This window comes from Musca domestica, unplaced genomic scaffold (assembly GCF_030504385.1).
Source record: "Musca domestica strain aabys unplaced genomic scaffold, Musca_domestica.polishedcontigs.V.1.1 39, whole genome shotgun sequence".
NCBI classification, from domain to species: Eukaryota; Metazoa; Arthropoda; class Insecta; order Diptera; family Muscidae; genus Musca; species Musca domestica.
The window spans coordinates 5,625,545-5,644,635 of NW_026712326.1; the positions used below are offsets into that span (position 1 = coordinate 5,625,545).

At 35.9% G+C, this 19,091-nt stretch overlaps 1 protein-coding gene across 1 annotated transcript in view; it reads left to right on the forward strand.

The window, feature by feature from the left end:
• Nucleotides 1-19,091, forward strand: part of LOC101889360 (dynein axonemal heavy chain 5) — a 136,092-nt gene that overhangs the window by 38,985 nt on the left and 78,016 nt on the right. Inside the window, 3 exon segments of the mRNA XM_059126490.1 lie at nucleotides 13,056-13,442; nucleotides 13,506-14,091; nucleotides 14,147-14,380. Of these exon segments, the coding sequence (XP_058982473.1) occupies nucleotides 13,056-13,442; nucleotides 13,506-14,091; nucleotides 14,147-14,380 (1,207 nt within the window).

Consider the following 19,091-nt stretch of genomic DNA (forward strand, 5'->3'; position numbering starts at 1 on the left):
TAATAATAATAATAATAATAATAATAATAATAATAATATAATAATAATAATAATAATAATAATAATAATAATAATAATAATAATAATAATAATAATAATAATAATAATAATAATAATAATAATAATAATAATAATATAATAATAATAATAATAATAATAATAATAATAATAATAATAATAATAATAATAATAATAATAATAATAATAATAATAATAATAATAAAATAATAATAATAATAATAATAAATTGTAAGTTCTATATATAAATACTTCGAAATATAAATAACAATATCATTTTGATTATAAATTGACCGGAACTGCAATATAAGATGGAAAACGTCGACCTAGAATACATTTTTCGTGGGGCAAATGCTCATTTTGCGAGAGCATAAGTCTGAAACGTCTGAACTTAAATTTAAAGATTTACATACCCCGAGAAGCGGAAAATCCAAATATCACATCATTTTCGTCATATCTGACCAGACATAAAATTGACTTGTGCTAATTTGGACTCTATTTTGATTTCAATATACAGATTTACAATCATATGGGAAAGTGTGTAAAAATGTGTCTCATAGCAATCAGAAACTTTGTGTCCAGGTTGGTTTAAATTAAATCCGTTTTATGGTATTTTGATTCGACCGTCGGTCTAACTGCCTGCTACGCATGATTAATTTTGAAAGCAGAATTCGATTAGGTATATGTATATATCTGAATTATGGATTTCCTTACAAATTTTAAGGCAGTCGCGAAAATAGGAAATTTTTATAAAGAGTTATTTTTTAAGAGCTTTAAGAAAGAAGAAGTAAAGAAAAAACATGAAGTTAAAAAAAAAAAAAATTAAATCTTTATTTGAATTGATAGTACAGTCCATATAATTTAATATTTGAAAATTATTTCATGCAAATTTTGACCGCGACTGCGCCTCAGATTGTCTATCTGCGTAGTTCAATTTTGACATATTCTTTTCAACTGCTACATTCCGCAAGGATCTGGCCATATAGTGTAGAGTGATGAATTTGCCATATGGCTACAGAGGGTGTATATCATTTGATACGGCCAAAACGTGCCTCATCGAAATAACGGTTTTAGACCCTAGGTCTCTTTGGACCAAATCTGTTTCAGGACATTTGGAGTCGATGTAGAGAAGTCCGTCCGTCTGGCTGGTGCGCATAACTTTCGAAGGGAGTGTCCGATTTGGTCCAAACTTATTACATCGTAATATTATTATCAAACTTAGATCGAGTTCGGAGATGGGCAATATCGGTCCACATCTCCCATAAAAGACCAAAATTTTCAAAAAAAAAAAAGAAAAAAAAAAAAAAAATCACCCAATCCATCTTTACACTAGACCTTGGGTTAATACAAATATTTTTATTAACCCAAGGTCTAGTGTGAGGATGGAATACATCAGTCCCCTTCTGGTACCTCCCCCACAAAGGTCCAACATTTTGAATATCAATGAAGCTCATAAAACGCGAAATTAATATCCGATTCCATTCAGACTTGGAACATCTCAATATTTCTATTAAGACAATATCTGTTATAAAGATGGTAGATATCGGATTATTCCCTCTGGCACTTCTGTCAACCGATTCTGGTACCTCACCCACAAAGAGTCAAAATTTTCAATAACAAAAACGATCATAAAATCCGAAATAAGCATCCGGTTCTCTTCAAATTTCACATATCCAATTATTTTTACTGACACAAGATCTGCTGTGAAAATAGGATATATCGGCGCACTCCTCCTAGCATTTCCACCATCCGAAATAAGCATTCAACTCACATCAAATTTCACTCATCCAAAAATTTTGGCTAAGGCAAAATCTGTTGTGAAGATGATAGATATCTGCCAACCCTTTCTGGTACTTCACCCACAAAGGGTCACAATTTCCAATACTTATATCTGTCATAACTTGCGTAACAAGTCGGCAATTCTTTACAACTTGTTATATGTAAATATTTCTCTTAACCCGAAATCTGATATAAATATGTAATTAATCGGAATAACCTATAAATTTTGCACATACCAATATTTTTATCTGTATTAGATGAAGTGGAATGTTTCGGTCCGCTATATCTGGTACCTCACGCATATTTCAAAACTTTCCAAAAAATTGCACATATCTCATATAAAGTATACGAAGTAAAAATATGGCAAATTGTAATACTTATATCAGACGTAGGTCAGATACTAACAGGAAATATTGTCCAACAGCTTCGGAACCTCCCCCAAAAAGGGTCAACTGTTAGAATAATCATAAATCAAGGCTTGAGATATACATCTTTTAGCAAAACAGACTGATTCTATTTAACTAGTTTAAGTAGGCCTCGGTCGGTCTTGAGATTTTTAAAAGCGGAAATTTTATAGGATTTTATGACAAATTTCTATAACATTTCTCTTTTACCTTGGTTCTCCTGATGCTGAAGTTTAAGTTTACTAGAAACAAACGAAAAATCGCTTCTTAAGAGGCTGATGATTATTGTAAACATTTACACGAAAATGTTTGGAAATAAATTTCCTAAACTGCCGCTGTCTGCTGTCCGAGACAAATAAGCCTCCTTTTAAAGATATGTATATCGGCTTATTGATATCAATCTTCCTAATTTCCCTCTCCCGATAAAAACAAATTTATAACAAATTTCGTTTCACTTGGATGCGCGCAATTGACCTTTAAACACGGAACAGAGGAAAACAGCCGGCAACAACATCAGCTGTTGCCGCTCTACCGAAAAACATTATCAAAGTTTAATTCAATTTTTAAGAATACAACAGTTTTTGTTGTCGTTGCTATTGTTGTTGTTGTCTATTCAGTCAATTAATCACTTCATTATATTCACTTTACCGTTTGTTAAATGTACCCCAGAGATAGTTTGAAGGCAGCAATGAACATCTTGGCGAACATGTTTGGTGGCATGGCAAGAGACCAAAGACAAGACGATGCTCTAACTCAGCAGACTTGTATTTCTCAGTCTCTTCCTTGTTACAGAACCATGATACCATGACTACTTTTACAATGGACACAATCAACACCTTTGCCAACGAAGAACATTTGCCCGGTGGCCCTAGGGGCGGTAATGACTTTGAGTACAACATCCAGTGAACCACTCCCGCCCACCTTCCTCAGCCACTCATTAAAGTCGGTTGAATCATTTACAAAACATTGTTGAAAATAATTTTCCGACTTCCCTTTGCCGTTTTTGTCGTTGTTGTTTTTGTAACTAAAATATTATTCGAACTTAGTTTAAGGGAAGTTAAGAGAAACTTTATTATTTATCTTTGCTCGGTATTTGGGGAATTGCTGTTGTAATGGTGGGTTTGAAATCCCACCCACACATAGACAGCGAAAGTCGCCCTAAGTGCGAAACGCGAAAGTTTTCCTTATTTGATTAATAGATACGGTAAGATATTTAGGTGAAGTACATCATCTTGTGGTTCTGTCATCTTCCAAGGTGCACACACACACATATACTCTCACTCACACACACACCATGGCAGAATGAGATGCGAATAAAAAAATAAAATTTATGATGAATTACAACCAACCGAATTTAATTTGAAAGCATCAATTTATTTATTTTTTGTTCGTTTTTATACCCTCCACCTTGGAAAGGAGGGTATATTAACTTTGTCATTCCGTTTGTAACATCCTTAAATATTCGTCTTAGACCCCATAAAGTATATATATTCATAATCAGCATTAAATTCTAAGTCGATTTAACGATGTCCGTCTGTCTGTCTGTCCGTCTGTCTGTCCGTCTGTCTGTCTCTCTGTCTCTCTGTCTGTTGAAATCACGATACAGCCCACATTATCTGACGTAGAGCGCCAAAATTTAGCAGAGCTATTTGCATTGTGTCTAGGATAGTTGGTATTGAAAATGAGATATATCGGTCCACGTTCTGGTATAGTCCCCATATAACGGTACCTCCCGATATTCGGTATTTTGATGATTTATGCCACATTTTTCACGGATTTGTCTGGAAATTGGTATTTGTAGGTCATAACGTGTCCCTGAGCGTGTGGCAAAACATTGCATGTATAGGTCCACGTTGTGGTATAGCCCCCATATAAAGGTACCTCCCGATATTCAGTATTTTATTTTTTTTGCCACATTTATTCACGGATTTGTCGAAAAATTGGTATTTGTGGGTCATAATGGTTTCCAGCTCCGGAGGCGAAACATTGCATGTATGGGTCCATGATTTGGTATAGCCCCCATATAACGGTACCTCCCGATATTCGGTATTTTCATGGTTTTTGACACATTTTTTCACGGATTTGTCTGAAAATTGGTGTTTGTTGGTCATAATGGGTTCCAGCTCCGGTGGCGAAACATTGCATGTATGGGTCCATGATTTGGTATAGCCCCCATATAACGGTACCTCCCGATATTCGGTATTTTGATGGTTTTTGCCACATTTTTTCACTGATTTGTCTAAAAATTGGTATTTGTCTGTCATAATGGGTCCTAGTTCGTGTGGCGAAACATTGTAATTATAGGTCCACGTTTTGGTGTAGCCCCCATATAACGGTACCTCCCGATATTCGGCATTTTAATGGTTTTTGCCACATTTCTCCTAATGTTTCTTTCCCCTAGGTGGAGGGTATTAAAAGTTTGGCCCGGCCGAACTTAATGTTTTTTTACTTGTTTTTTTTTTTTTTTTGAATTGACGCAACCGAAGTGGGTGTCAAACCGACAGACATCAACAAGCATGAAGGACTACTTAAGTGATTATCGCAGAAAAAGAAAAAAAAAAAAACAATTCAACGAGAACAGTATATTTTAGTTAAATTTATTTATGAAATTCGTGAAAAATATTATTCAAAAAGATACGTATTGAAAATGATGTTGAATAGTTTTATTTGTGTTTTGAACAAACCATATTAGAGGATTAATTTCAGTTCCCTGTAATGACAAAATTTTCCGTCTATTTAAATCCATATTGAACATTTCAAGTAAATGTTTTCCGGGTCCTTGGAACTTAAATCCAAATTTTGGTATGGAGCCATGGATCATAAATCTCATTACCTCATATAAGGGCAATATTATCATAAGGATATTGACCTTAGACGCTACTACTATAACAGGTGGTCGACAAGGTGCCTCAGGACCTACATGAGGGCTCTGAGTCCCGTACACCCTCTGGAGTTGTGATTTTTCTGGTATTGTTTGTAAAGGGTGATTTTTTAGGTATTATATTTATAGCAACACTGGTTGAAACAACTCACGCACGTTTCGTGTTTTGTTTCACTGCCAAATATCTCACAGTTTGGCTTAAAATTTGGAATTTTATTATCAAAATGCGTGCTCTCTCAAGACGACTATCTCATTCAGCGACGAAGCTCATCTTTCGACTTAATGGGTACGTAAACGAGTATAATTATCGATTTTTAAATTAATATCAGCCAAAAACATTGCAAAAGCTATAACTACTTTGTGAGAAAGTAACAGTTTGGTGCGTTTTATGGGCTGGTGGCATCATTGGACCGTGCTTCTTCAAAGATGCTACCTAGCTTGGACTGTATCGGGTACTCGAACTGTTGTTCATGGGAACTGTGTAGGAATTGTTTCGAAATCTTTGAAAACTTGTAGGGGAGGTACCAAAAGGAGTGAACCCATATTTTCCATTTTTTGTTACTCCATTTGCAACATCTCGAAACATAAATTTTAAATCCGACAAATTATATATAATCTTGGTCAGTTTGTCCATCTGTGGAAATACCCTTAGCTTCCGAAAAAATGAAGTAGCTTGAAAAAATGTTACTCAGGACTTTTTGTCTTGAAAATGCGCTATATAGATCCCCGTTTTGGTATAGCCCCCATACGACTGTACCCACAGATTTAAGGTATTTTGAGTGTTTTAGTCGCAATTTTAACCCGAAGTTGCTGTAAAAGGGCAGCATGTGTTCCCATTGTGTAGGAAACATCCTTTCATAGAACTATCAATATCGGTCTAAGTTTTGGTATAGTCCACATTTAACTGTACATCCACATACAGGGTAAGATGAAAAAAATTGCAACCAACTTCAGACTGCTTTCATTTCTAGGCCACTCGTCCGACAGCTGTTAAAATTATTTCAGGGACAGCCACAAGTGGCTATCGTTAGAGCACTCCTGCATTTAAATGTGAATAAATCGTTTGTGTCTCGTATCATCGCTCTTTACCGTGTTACTGGTAGCGTAGCCCGACGTCAAGGAAGTGGACGGAAGAAAACAGCAACATCAGCAGTAATGGTTCGAAAAGTAAAAAAGCGACTTAATCAAAAACCGCGTTGCAGTGGCCGAAAAATGGCCCGTGAGATGAACATATCGCAATATTCCATTCGGAAATATTGAGAAATGAGCTCGGGGTAAAGCCATTGAAATTCCAAAAAGTGCAAGAACTTACACTGCAACGCAAATAAAAAAACTCAAAAGAGCTAAAGAGTTGCTTCTCTTGGCCGAAAATGGTGAACTGCCGAATTTGGTTTTCTCCGATGGAAAAAATTCGTTGTCCAACAGTTTGTGAACAAACAAAATGATCGAGGTCAGCTGAAAATCATCACCAACCACTCGAACTCAAGCGCCGGCCGTGGTGATGGTGTGGACCGCCATAACAGCCGATGGTCGCTCTCGTCTCGTATAAATCGACCGTGGCATCAGAATAAATGCCGAATATGTATTAAAGGCTTGGGCACGCAAACATTTTGGCCGCGGATCTTAGACATTCCAACAGGACTGAGCACCATCGCGCTCAGCACGCGCCACCCAAGAATGGGAATTTTCATTTCCAGCGCACAACGGAATGTCTGGAATATTTTGGAAGCAAGGTTGGCACTAAAAAATACCAAAGTGAATGGACCAAAATACCGCAGAGCAACATTCGGGCAGCGTATGACGGTTTCAATGGCCGTTTAAAGGCCATAATTCGTGCCAAAGTTGACCAATTCGGACAAATCTAAACGTATTCTAAAATTTGATGCTATTTCCGACATTTTTTTGTTTTTATTCAATACAATTTATCAACACAAGATCTGTTTTAAAGATGGTAGATGGATGGTAGATCGGACCATTCCTTGGTACCTCCTACACAAAGGGCCAACATTTGAAGGGATATATCAGTCCATTCCATCTAGTACCTGCCCCACAAAGGGTCAAAATGTTGAACAACCATGAAACTTATAAAATGCGAAATTAATATCCGATTCCATTCGGACTTGGCACATCTTAATATTTCTATAAACACAAGATCTGTTATAAAGATGGTTGAGATCGGATCATTCCTTCTGGTACAGCCCCCAGATACGTTTTAAGATTATTAAAAAACAAGCTAAAGAATAATCTTAACACCAGACCTGGGTTGAAAAAAATATTTGGATTTGTGAATTTTCAAGACAATCGGACTGTTACATCACATTTTATATTAGTTGTAATTATTCAAAATTTTGACCCTTTGTGGGGGAGGTATTTGATGGAGTGCTCCGACAATGCCCATTTTCGCACCGATAGAAATATTCGTATTTGCAAAGTTGGAGCAAACTCAGATTTTTTTTGTCTTTTTGTGCAGAAAATATATTTTTTTAAAATTTCGGTCTACACCAGAGGGAGTAGACCGATAAATTTTAATTTCACACCAGACCTTGGGTTAATAAAATTATTGAGATGTGTAAAATTTGAAGACGATCGGACTCTTAGATTACATTTTATAAGAGTTATAATTATTCAAAATTTTTACCCTTTGTGGGGGAGGTACCTGATGGAGTGGACACATATTGTCGATATTCGCACCTCACCTAGCACTGATGATAATATTAGGATTCGCAATGTTGGAGTAAAATCGGATTATCCTCTCTCTTTCTGTGCAATTAATTATTTTCTTAGAAAATTTTGAAATTTTGTATGGGAGTTACCAGAAGTAGTGGACCGATATTGCCCATCTCCGAACTCGATCTAAGTTTGACAATAATATTACGATGTACCAACTTTGGATCTAAACGATACTCCCTTCGTGAGTTATCGTGCCCACCAGCCAGACAGACTGACGGACGGACGGACATCGCTAGATCGACTCCAAATGTCCTGATACGGATTTGGTCCAAAGAACCTTAGGGTCTTAAACCGTTATTTCGATGAGGCACGTTTTGGCCGTATCAAATCTGTATAGCTGAATGTATAAAACACGCAATTGCAAATATAAAATTTATTTTCTAACAGAAGATCTATTATGAAGATGATATATGTATATAAATATATATGTCAACCCCTTTCCGTACCTCACCCACAATGGGTCCCAATTTTCAATACCTTTATCTGCCATAACTTGCGGAAAAAGTCAACGATTCTTTACAACTTGCTTTATCTAAATATTTCTCTCAACCAGTAACCTGAGATGAGAATGAAATTTATGATTTCGCACAAAATTAAACATAAATTTCCGATATACTAATATTTTTTGTCTGTATAAGATGAAGTATTAAAGTGGAATACTTCGGTCGACTATATCTGGTACGCACATTTTAACATTGTATAAAAATCACAAATGTCATATAAAGTGAAGGAAGTAGTCGCTATATAATCCAAACCTTGCACGTCACAATATTTATACCATATTTATTTAGGTCCGATACGAAATGGACAATATTGGAGAATTCTTTCAAACCCCACTCCATAGAGGGTCAACAATTTAAATAATCATAACAGAAGTTACAATATATTTAAATATTCGAACATTGGATGAAGGTATACATCTGTCGGCAATACCGACTGATACTTTTTAACTTGTTATAGAATTATTTTCTGTCGACAAGTCTAATTAGAACGTAAACAAATTTTGTAGTTTACATTTAAATGTTACTCTTGATGCCGGAGCAACGAACTAATATGGGATACATTATTCATAGGTTGGCTTACTATCAATGTTTTCCTTAGCGTTGTTCATCTTCTTCAGCAATTCATTCGTGTTGATGTCTTGTTTTCGTGCCACATGTGGCAAGAGCAACATAAGCAACACACGTCAACACTTATCGCGCCTGGGTCTTATTCAAATATTTTTCATTAATATTTTAATATTTACACTTGGATGCCGTTCCCACGTTTGCCACGAAATACAAAAGGTAACATAAATAATATTTCTTGGGAGATTCTTAAGAATTCCACCTGAGTGTGTGTGAGTTTGCTTGTATGTGTGAGAGAATGTGAAAGGTGCGTGTGGTGTACCGGCAAGGATCATCCTGTAGCTGTATTTGTTTTATATTAAATGTTACGTGTCTCTTGGTGTTGGATGCTGAAATTAATCACGTACCATGGTGGGCATTAAGTGGAATTCAATTGATAGTAAAACATGGTAGAGTATACTCACATGGACACAAACCCATACATACATGCACTCTTAAAAGGTAAAATGGTATCCATTGTATTTGGTTTTTGCCTAAAATACATATTGAGGTAGGTTTTTGTTGAAAGGCTCATAAATACGTTGGGAGCTTTCCAATATTATTTATTTGAAAGACGTTTCTATTCCTTTTTTCTGGAGAGGGCAATTTTGCCATGAGTGCTTTTATAGATTTTTCTTAGTTTAAGAAATTTAGTTTACACGTGACAAATGGTGGCACGTTTCTAAAACGCGCACACACATGTGTGGAATATGGTATTTTTGGAAATAGTTGAGTACAAAGCGTTGTAAAATGGTTTATTTCCAATTGTGGGTTTCTGGGAAAATTTAAATGTGGGAGGAACATTTTTAGAGGAGAATTGTAAAGCCATCAATCCCCAACTTGAAAAATTGTCAATAACCGCTGAATAGTGTAGTCAATTTAATCTCCAGGTCGTCAATTTTGACAAGCATTTGCTTACTTTTTGTAAGCCATTAAGTTTAAAATTTTCTTCCATTTAGGGAGCTTATAATCTGCAGGTGAAATTCAGTATGGAAAGGTCGAAAGTTCTGCGTATTTACCAGAACTTCCTTAACAAAAAAAAAAAAAAAAAAAAATATATATATATATATATTTTGCATTTACATATATGAAGTGGATCATACCAACTATGAATCTTATTTGAATGCGAATCATGCCTTTAATAGATTTTCAATAAATTTGACATAGGTTCTAGTACCAAATAATATGGTTGTATAGTATATGATATGACTTCGATAATGTTAATATATAAAAAGATATTTATTGGAGCAATAGATATACCGGACCGAGTCTCACAAAATGGTAAAATTCGTTTGAATATGAAGAAATTTATCCAATTTGGGCTGATATAACATATATGTTGCACAATAACCGTAAAATCGGATGAAGATGTATATCGAAGCTACATAAAAATCTGAAAATTTGGTAGAGGTATTTTCCACCTGTATCTGCATCCGGTATCAAAAATCATCATTGTGGAGTGCATATTATGCATATGAGGGACTTAAATACAAAATAGGATGACACATATTTATGGGAGCTATAAGAATATCTAGACCGATTTTCACAATATTTGAAGTACTTTTTTCTAGGGTGAATTCCGTCGGAAGTTCCAAAATTCATTTTATCTGGGCTGATATTAGCCATTTGGTGCACAATATACCTGAAATCGGATATATATATATATATATATATATATATATATATATATATATATATATATATATAATTTGAAGTACTTGTTTCTAGGATGAATTTTGTCGGAATTGATGGAATCGGATAAAGGCCTATATGGGAGCTATATCCAAATCTAAACCGATCTTGATAAAATGTGGTAGAGGTATTTCTGGGCTGTATCAGATATCTAATATCATTCTTGTAAAGTGCATAATACGAATGTGACTTACTTAATCGGATGAGCTATTGCTATAACTGAACTGATTTTCACCAAATATGATGTACTTGCTTCTAGACTGAATTCGATTGGATGTGCCAATATTCAGGTCATTGGGTTGAAGATATACAGGGTGAGATGAAAAAACAACCAACGTCAGACTTCTGACTTCATTAATAAGCCACTCGTCTGACAGCTGTTAAAATTATTCCATTGACAGCTCATTACATTGTTTACAAGCGTACAAAAACATTTTGGTGAGAATTTTCCAGAACAAAAAAGTTATTCATGATGGAATTCATGATGTGATTTCTTTATTGGCTGGAAAACCACAAGTGGCTATCGTTAGAGCACTCCAGCATTTAAATGAGAATAAAACTTTTGTGTCTCGTACCATTGCTCGTTACCGTGATACTGGTAGCGTAGCCCGACGTCAAAGAAGTGGAGGGAAGAAAACAGCAACATTAGCAGAAATGGTTCGAAAAGTAAAGAAGCGACTTGATCGAAACCCGCGTCGCAGTGGCCGAAAAATGGTTCGTGAGCTGAGCATGTCGCAATATTCCATTGGGCAAGTATCAAAAAATGAGTTCGGGGTAAAGACATTGAAATTCCAAAATGTGCAAGAACTTACACCTCAACAGAAAGAAAATAGACTCAAAAGAGCTAAAGAGTTGCTTTACTTGGCCGAAAGTGGTTAACTGCTGAATTTTGGTTTCTCCGATGAGAAAAATTTTTTATCCAGCAGTTTGTAAACAAACCAAATTATCCTGTTTACTTGGCAAAGAGGTGAGATGAAAATTTGCACCTTCGGTTGGCCACCAGAACTCAAGCGTCGGCATAACAGCCAATGGTCGCTCTCCGTTCGTATAAATCGTCCGTGGCATCAGAATAAATGTCGAATATTATCGCGAAAATATTCTGCAGGGTGTATTAAAGCCTTGGGCACACAAACATTTTGGCCGCAGACCTTGGGCGAATAGTTACAAAATGAGGATACCGGATACCAATCTGTTGGACTATTTTTTCTGGAGTACTTTGGAAAGCAAGATTGGCACTAAAAAATACCAAAGTGTCGATCACCTCAAGCAAGCGCTTCGCCGGGAATGTGACGGTTTCATTGGCCCTTTGAAGGTCATAATTTGTGCCAAAGATGACCAATTCGTACAAATCTAAACTCGGGAGATAGAATGTGATTTGTATATGTGTGGTGTTGCAAACAGTTTGTAATGTTGGTTTGAACTGGTGGACGGGATATCGTGAACAAAAGCCACACTAAAACGAGCAAAAGTCAAAATCGCAAAAAAAAAATAGATGAAACTCCATTTCTGTCAGAGGTACCGAATTCGAGTAGAGAATGAAACTCGTTCGATGATTCCGGAGCTCTGATTTAAACGGAATGTCACACTAAATATGTTTCCCATACTATAGTTGCAGACGTGACGATAACGAGAGTCAGACTAAAACTTTTGTATATTTGGTATAAATAGTTTGGACTACTTCAGCCAACCTCAATTCCGTTGTATCGGGAACCATGATTTGGTGATTCGTCAACACTTACATATAAAACATGTTTGAAATAGGTTTCAGATATGTCTCCCTCCATCCCAGGATGTAACTCTGTCATCAACTAAGGTTAGGTTAAAAAGAGGCACTAACCTAGTATCTAAAAGACCTAGCGGACATACACATAAGCCTACAATTCGGACTGTTGTACTCTCTACTGTTCCCTTATAGAGAAAGATGTCATGACAAACTCAAATCGAGCATATGTTAAGATTTCAGTAATTTTAACAAACTCTCGTATATTGTTAAAATGTATCCTTGATATGACATAGATCTGGAAGAGACAGCACTTTCGTTGGACTTTGTGCAAAATTCTAATATTACACTACTTATCAATTACTGTACTCCTAGATATTTGACTTCACTGGATATATTTATTGTCTTGTTTAAAACTGGTTCGTCGAAATGCCCAAGCTTAGTTTCTGGTGAATAGACGATTTTAGTTATCCATGAGTGGCGATAAAATTCCCTGCTAGAAAGTTACCTGAATAACTCAGCTAATTATCATTCCTTAGTATTTGGCTTATACCATTAAACATTCTCTAATAAATGTATGCATGTTGCATGAATTTTGACATCTCGGTTGGAATCTTGCTTTTAAGAAAGACGTGAGGCTTATCGTCAGTTATGCCTGAGGTTTTTCCGAACTGGCTTTGTCAAAACAAAAAAACCTTTTAAAACATCCATTTCTATCCTTCCAGAATCCTGGTTATGCTGGACGCAAAGAATTGCCGGAAAACTTGAAAATACAATTTCGCACAGTGGCCATGATGGTGCCGGATCGTCAGATTATTATTAGAGTGAAATTGGCTTCTTGTGGATTTTTGGAGAACATAACATTGGCACGGAAATTCTACACCCTCTACAAACTATGTGAAGAGCAGTTGACCAAACAGGTTCACTACGATTTTGGTCTAAGGAATATTCTATCGGTGCTAAGGACATTGGGTGCGGCAAAGCGAAGGAACTCAAAGGATAGCGAGAGTACGATTGTGATGCGAGTCTTGCGCGATATGAATTTGTCCAAGTTGATAGATGACGATGAGCCGTTGTTCATATCGCTGGTGTCGGATTTGTTTCCCAATCAGGTAAGTGGGAGGATGAAGGTTGAGGCTTTTGATTTACTTTTTATTTGTGATTGCTTCTTGCAGACCCTCGAGAAAACCAATTACCCTGAATTGGAGGCAGCCATTGCCCAACAAACCGAAGAGGCAAATTTGGTTTACCATCCTCCGTGGGTTCTTAAGCTAATACAACTCTACGAAACCCAAAATGTCCGTCATGGCATTATGACTCTGGGTCCTAGCGGTGCTGGAAAGACCACCTGTATACACACCTTAATGAAGGCCCTCACACAAATGGGAGATGTGCATCGGGAAATGCGTATGAATCCCAAAGCCATAACAGCAGCCCAAATGTTTGGCCGCTTGGATGTGGCAACGAATGATTGGACCGATGGCATTTTCTCTGCCCTGTGGCGTAAGACATTGAAGCTAAAAAGTGGTGAATATGTATGGCTGGTTCTAGATGGACCAGTGGATAGTATTTGGATTGAAAATTTAAATTCCGTGCTCGACGACAACAAAACCCTGACATTGGCCAATGGTGATCGTTTGACCATGGCACCGACTGTCAAAATTATTTTCGAGCCTCATAACATAGATAATGCCTCACCGGCCACAGTGTCCAGGAATGGTATGGTTTATATGAGTTCGTCGGGTTTGGATTCAAGGCCAAGTGGGTTACAACATCTTACTTAAGTTTTATCCAATTCGAAGCATTTTCTTTGTAGTTGTTCAAGCCTGGTTGAAGAATAGGGCACCTGGTGAGAAGACTGTCTTTTGGGATTTGTTCGAACGCACCTTTGTCCAGTTAATCAATTGGGGTACCCAAAATCTCAAGTTACTTATGCCGGTACTGCAATGTAATGTTGTGCGTCAAATGCTTTTGATATTGGAAGGCCTAGTTCCAGTCAAGAAGGAGGATGAACAAGCTGTCAGCTTATGCAGCAAAGACAGTCAAGATGGTGAGTACAATGGGTTAGACCTGCGATTTGTAAATAAGCTTATTAAAATATTTATACACCCAACATCGAGGTGAGATGTTTCGTCGCAGCAGTTGTCCTGGCAAATAAAAATTATGATCAGAATTTAATTTAAAAAATCCGTTTTCAGCCAAACAAAAAATCAAAGAAGTAAAAGAAGAACGCCGCAATTCAATGCAAGATGACGACGAGGGTAACGTACAACGACTTCCTTTCTTCTGTTTTGTTATTCATTTTCAGATATTTTCCGACTCTAATGTAACACCGTTTTCTTTGTGTCTTGTGGTTGCTGTAATTTTGCTTAATCTGTGTATAAACAAACTCAAACTTGTTAACAACTAATTGTAGCACTAAACTAAGTCCTTTTATTAATATTTTCACCTGCATGACCTTGGAAAGACATTTTCAGAAATTGTGGATCACTTTTCAAAAGTTACGCCATATTTTGAGTTATAATGGGAAAATCGATATTTTCGGCCCACTACTTCTGATACTACTCCGTCAAAGGGTCAAAATTTTGACTAAGCATTAGTCTCATAAAGTGCAATATGAAATATATATGTTTATTTTAACATCACACTGAGCTTCACCCCCCTTACATATATGGTGTAAATCTGGAACTTATCTGGATTTAAGGACTATCGTACGTCTATGCTGATATATACATCACGGCACCCGGTTGAGAATTTAACTCCAATGCTCTTCCTGCGATATGTGTATACACCAGACTATATAATTAAATAGAGGCTCACTCAGGTCGGTCCACGTTTTCGGACGATTTAAGACCCATTTTAAAACGGAATTTGTTCAAATTCGGTATAAAGGGATTGTAACGGGTTCCACCTCCTGCGACAGAAAATTGTCGACATAGTTTCACGTTTTGTTATAGCCTCCCATGTTTCGGTACTTTCCAATATTCGGTATTCTTATGATTTTAGTCACGCTTTTAAGGGGAATCGTTTTAAATTTGGTGTGTAGGTTCTGTCTGGAATAGGCTTCGTTAGTTCTTTTATCAATCATAAGGCGGCACTTCAAATATTTGCAGATTTTTTTTTTAACTTGGTATTTAAATTTCGCAATAGATAACAACCACAATATCAACCACCGGTAGCATCGACTAACGGCATTTTTAAGACTTTACCAACCGATTTAACTGGCAAAACTGGAACGGACCCAATATTCAAACCTTATGGTAAGGGCATTAAAAGTTGTTATATTGTTTGCTGATTGACTGGTATAACTGTACTCAGCCGCTGTAATTGTTGTTTAACGTCTTGTATGGGGGTCGGCAAAATTTTAGTATTTTATTAGTGTTTTTTTTTTTCTTTTTTGTTTGCTGGAGCGACCTTAGGTTTTGTAGTCGGACATGTTCACCGCTGTTACCATGGTATGATCAAAGTTAGTTATTTTGATTTTTATACCCTCCACCATAGTATGAAGGGTATATTAAGTTTGGCATTCCGTTTGTAACACATCGAAATATACATTTAGATAAAGCATATATATTCTTGATCAGCATAAAATTCTATGTCGATTTAGCGATATCCGTCCGTCTGTGGAAATCACTCTAACTTCCGAACGAATTGAAGTAGATTGATAAAATTTTACTCAAATGTATATTATGTGTGCAGGACTTTTGGTATTGAAAGTGGGCCATATATGTTCACGTTTTGGTATAGCCTAAATATAACGGTACCACCTGATATTCGGTATTTTGTTGATTTTAGCGACATTATTCACCGGAATTGTTTCAAATTTGGTATTTGATGTTCGAAATGGATACTACAGCCTAAGACAGAAAATTGTCTGTGCAGGTCCAAGACTTCGTATAGCCCTCATATAACGGTACCTCCCGATATTCGGTATTTAGATGATTTTAGCTACATTATTCACCGGAATTGTTTCAAATTTGGTATTTGATGTTCTTAATGCATACCACAGCCTAAGATACAAAATTGTCTGTACAGGTACACGTCTTCGTATAGCCCCCATATAGCGGTACCTCCCGATACATGGTATTTTGATGATTTTACCTACATTTTGATTTTACCTACATTTCACCGATTTTTTTTTTTTTTTTTTTTTTTTTTTTTTTTTTTTTTTTTTTTTTTTTTTTCGATCGTTCCCATCGCCACACTTTCCCGCCCCTGCCGACCGAGGGGGCCACCTCCCCATAACGAAGGGAGCGCGTACACCCTATAGTCCGAAATATAGGGGGTTAGTAGGCTAGGGGAAACCGGCTACAGTAATTATCAGCCGGCTAAACAATAAAGTACATTAATATACACAATACAGACATATAGACTACAACAAAACTAAAATCCAATTAATTATTTCTGGCAACTGTTTCTACATTTTAAGAACACAAGATAGATTTTTTTATAACATGCAAGGGTTCAGATAAAGACATTATATTGTATAGTTTGTTATATTCATCACATAAAGACCGCAGAGGATTACATAGTTCGTAATTAGATTTTGCTATTGTCAATTTAAGAGGCAAGTAGTTTCGCGTGCTACGCGAAGGGACATTAAAGTTTATTTCGCTTAAGAGAAATTCAGATTGAATTTGCCCGCGCAAGAGTTTTATTATGAAAATGCATCTTAGCATTTGACGCCTTTTGTGAAGTGACGGAAGATCTATAAGTTTTAAGCGATTTTCATAAGGTGGAAGAGCTTCATTCGAATTCCATCCTAAGCCTCTAAGAGCAAACAGAAGAAATTGAATCTGTACAGATTCTATCTTGTCAGAATATAATTTATAGAAGGGACTCCAAAGTACACAACCATACTCCAAAGTTGGTCGAACAAGACTAATGAATAAACGTTTAGTAACATAAGGATCATCAAATTCTTTAGACCAACGTTTTATAAATCCAAGCAACGACTTGGCTTTATTAACACAAGAATCTATATGTAAATTGAAGCTAAGTTTTCTATCCAGAATTACACCCAGATCTACAAAGGAGTCTACATTATCCAATTTATATGAGCCAATAAAATAGTCACTTTTAACAGGCTGGGATCTATAGAAAGATAGCTTTTTACACTTTTTTAAATTTAATGACATCCCATTTTCACTACACCAATTCACAAGACAATTTAAATCGCATTGAAGATTATTTAATTGGTTATAAGACTCGAGATTAGAATATAATTTAACATCATCAGCAAACATCAAAATTTTAGAGCGACGAATAACAGATGGAAGGTCATTTAAGTAAAGTACGAAAAGTAGTGGACCTAAATGACTACCTTGAGGAACTCCTGAGTTTACATTTATATTATTAGAAAGAATATCTTTAAATGATACTTTTTGGGTACGTTTCTGTAAATATGTCAATATCCATGATAAGAGTATTGTAGGAAACCCCATGGAATCAAGTTTATAAATTAATAATTCATGTGCAACGGTATCAAATGCTTTACTGAAATCTGTATAAATAACATCAGTTTGACACTTGTTTGAAAAACCATTGTGCACTTGACAAGTAAGTTCTAATAAATTCGTCAAAGTAGATCTAGCTCTAACAAAACCATGTTGTTGAGGTGATATTACAGGTGAGACAAAATGAGTTATTCTACGTGTGACCAAAAGCTCAAAAAGTTTGGGAATAGCACTTAGTTTTGCTATGCCTCTATAATTTTCAATAACACATCTACTATTGGATTTATGTAAAGGAATAATATAACTAGAACGCCAAAATAGAGGAAAGTAACCTAATGTCAATGAGTCATTAAAAATTGTCGTTAGTGGTCTATAAAGTTCATGAGCACATGAGATTAAAATAGATGTTGGTACACCATCAGGACCTGGTGAGTTAGAATATTTCAATGATAATAAACCGTTTAATACGTCAGTCTCCGTGAATGTGATACGAGGGAACTGATTTAGCTTATTAACATTATAAGGGTAAGTAGTAAAATTTGAGGTAAATTTAGAGTAGGTATTCTGAAAGAATTCTGCAAACATATTTGCGATTTCTTTAGGGTCACATGATTCTTTACTCCCGAGCTTCATGTTTCTAGGATATTCCCGGACTTTTCTCTTTGAATTCACGAATTTGTAAAAATATTTTGGATTTCGGTTTAAGTTAACTCTCACTCTTATTAGATAATTAGAATAACATTTAGTATTTTGAATGTTGTAGATATTTCTGGCTATAGTGTAATTACTAAAGTTTATCGTTGTACAGCATTTTTTAAATTTTTTAAATAGTCTACTTTTTACATTTCGCAACCGTCTCAGATGTGGGGTAAACCAAGGTGGGCCCATATCTGAGCACAAGATTTGGACAGGAACTGAGACTTTAAATGCATCATTAAGTTTATTATAGAAACACGAGACTCGAGAATCAATGTTACCTTCACAGACCCAATTAATATTGGATAATGTAGTACGTAGCTGATCCACATTTGTCTTACTAAAGTTAAACTTTCGTGTTTTAGAAGACGATAATGTCTTAATCATAGGAATATTTTTTAGTTCAAGGTTTATCGATAGAGTAGGGTGATACAAGTCTTCAGGCTCGGAGAAAGGAGAAATTCTACATACGGAAGAGTTTGTAGTCGATGAAAACACTAAGTCCAAGAGTTTACCTCTCGCATTATAGATGTTATTTATTTGATACAGACATTGATCAGAAATGTTTTCCCAGAACTGTAACATATCAGAGGATAATTCTGAGGATGA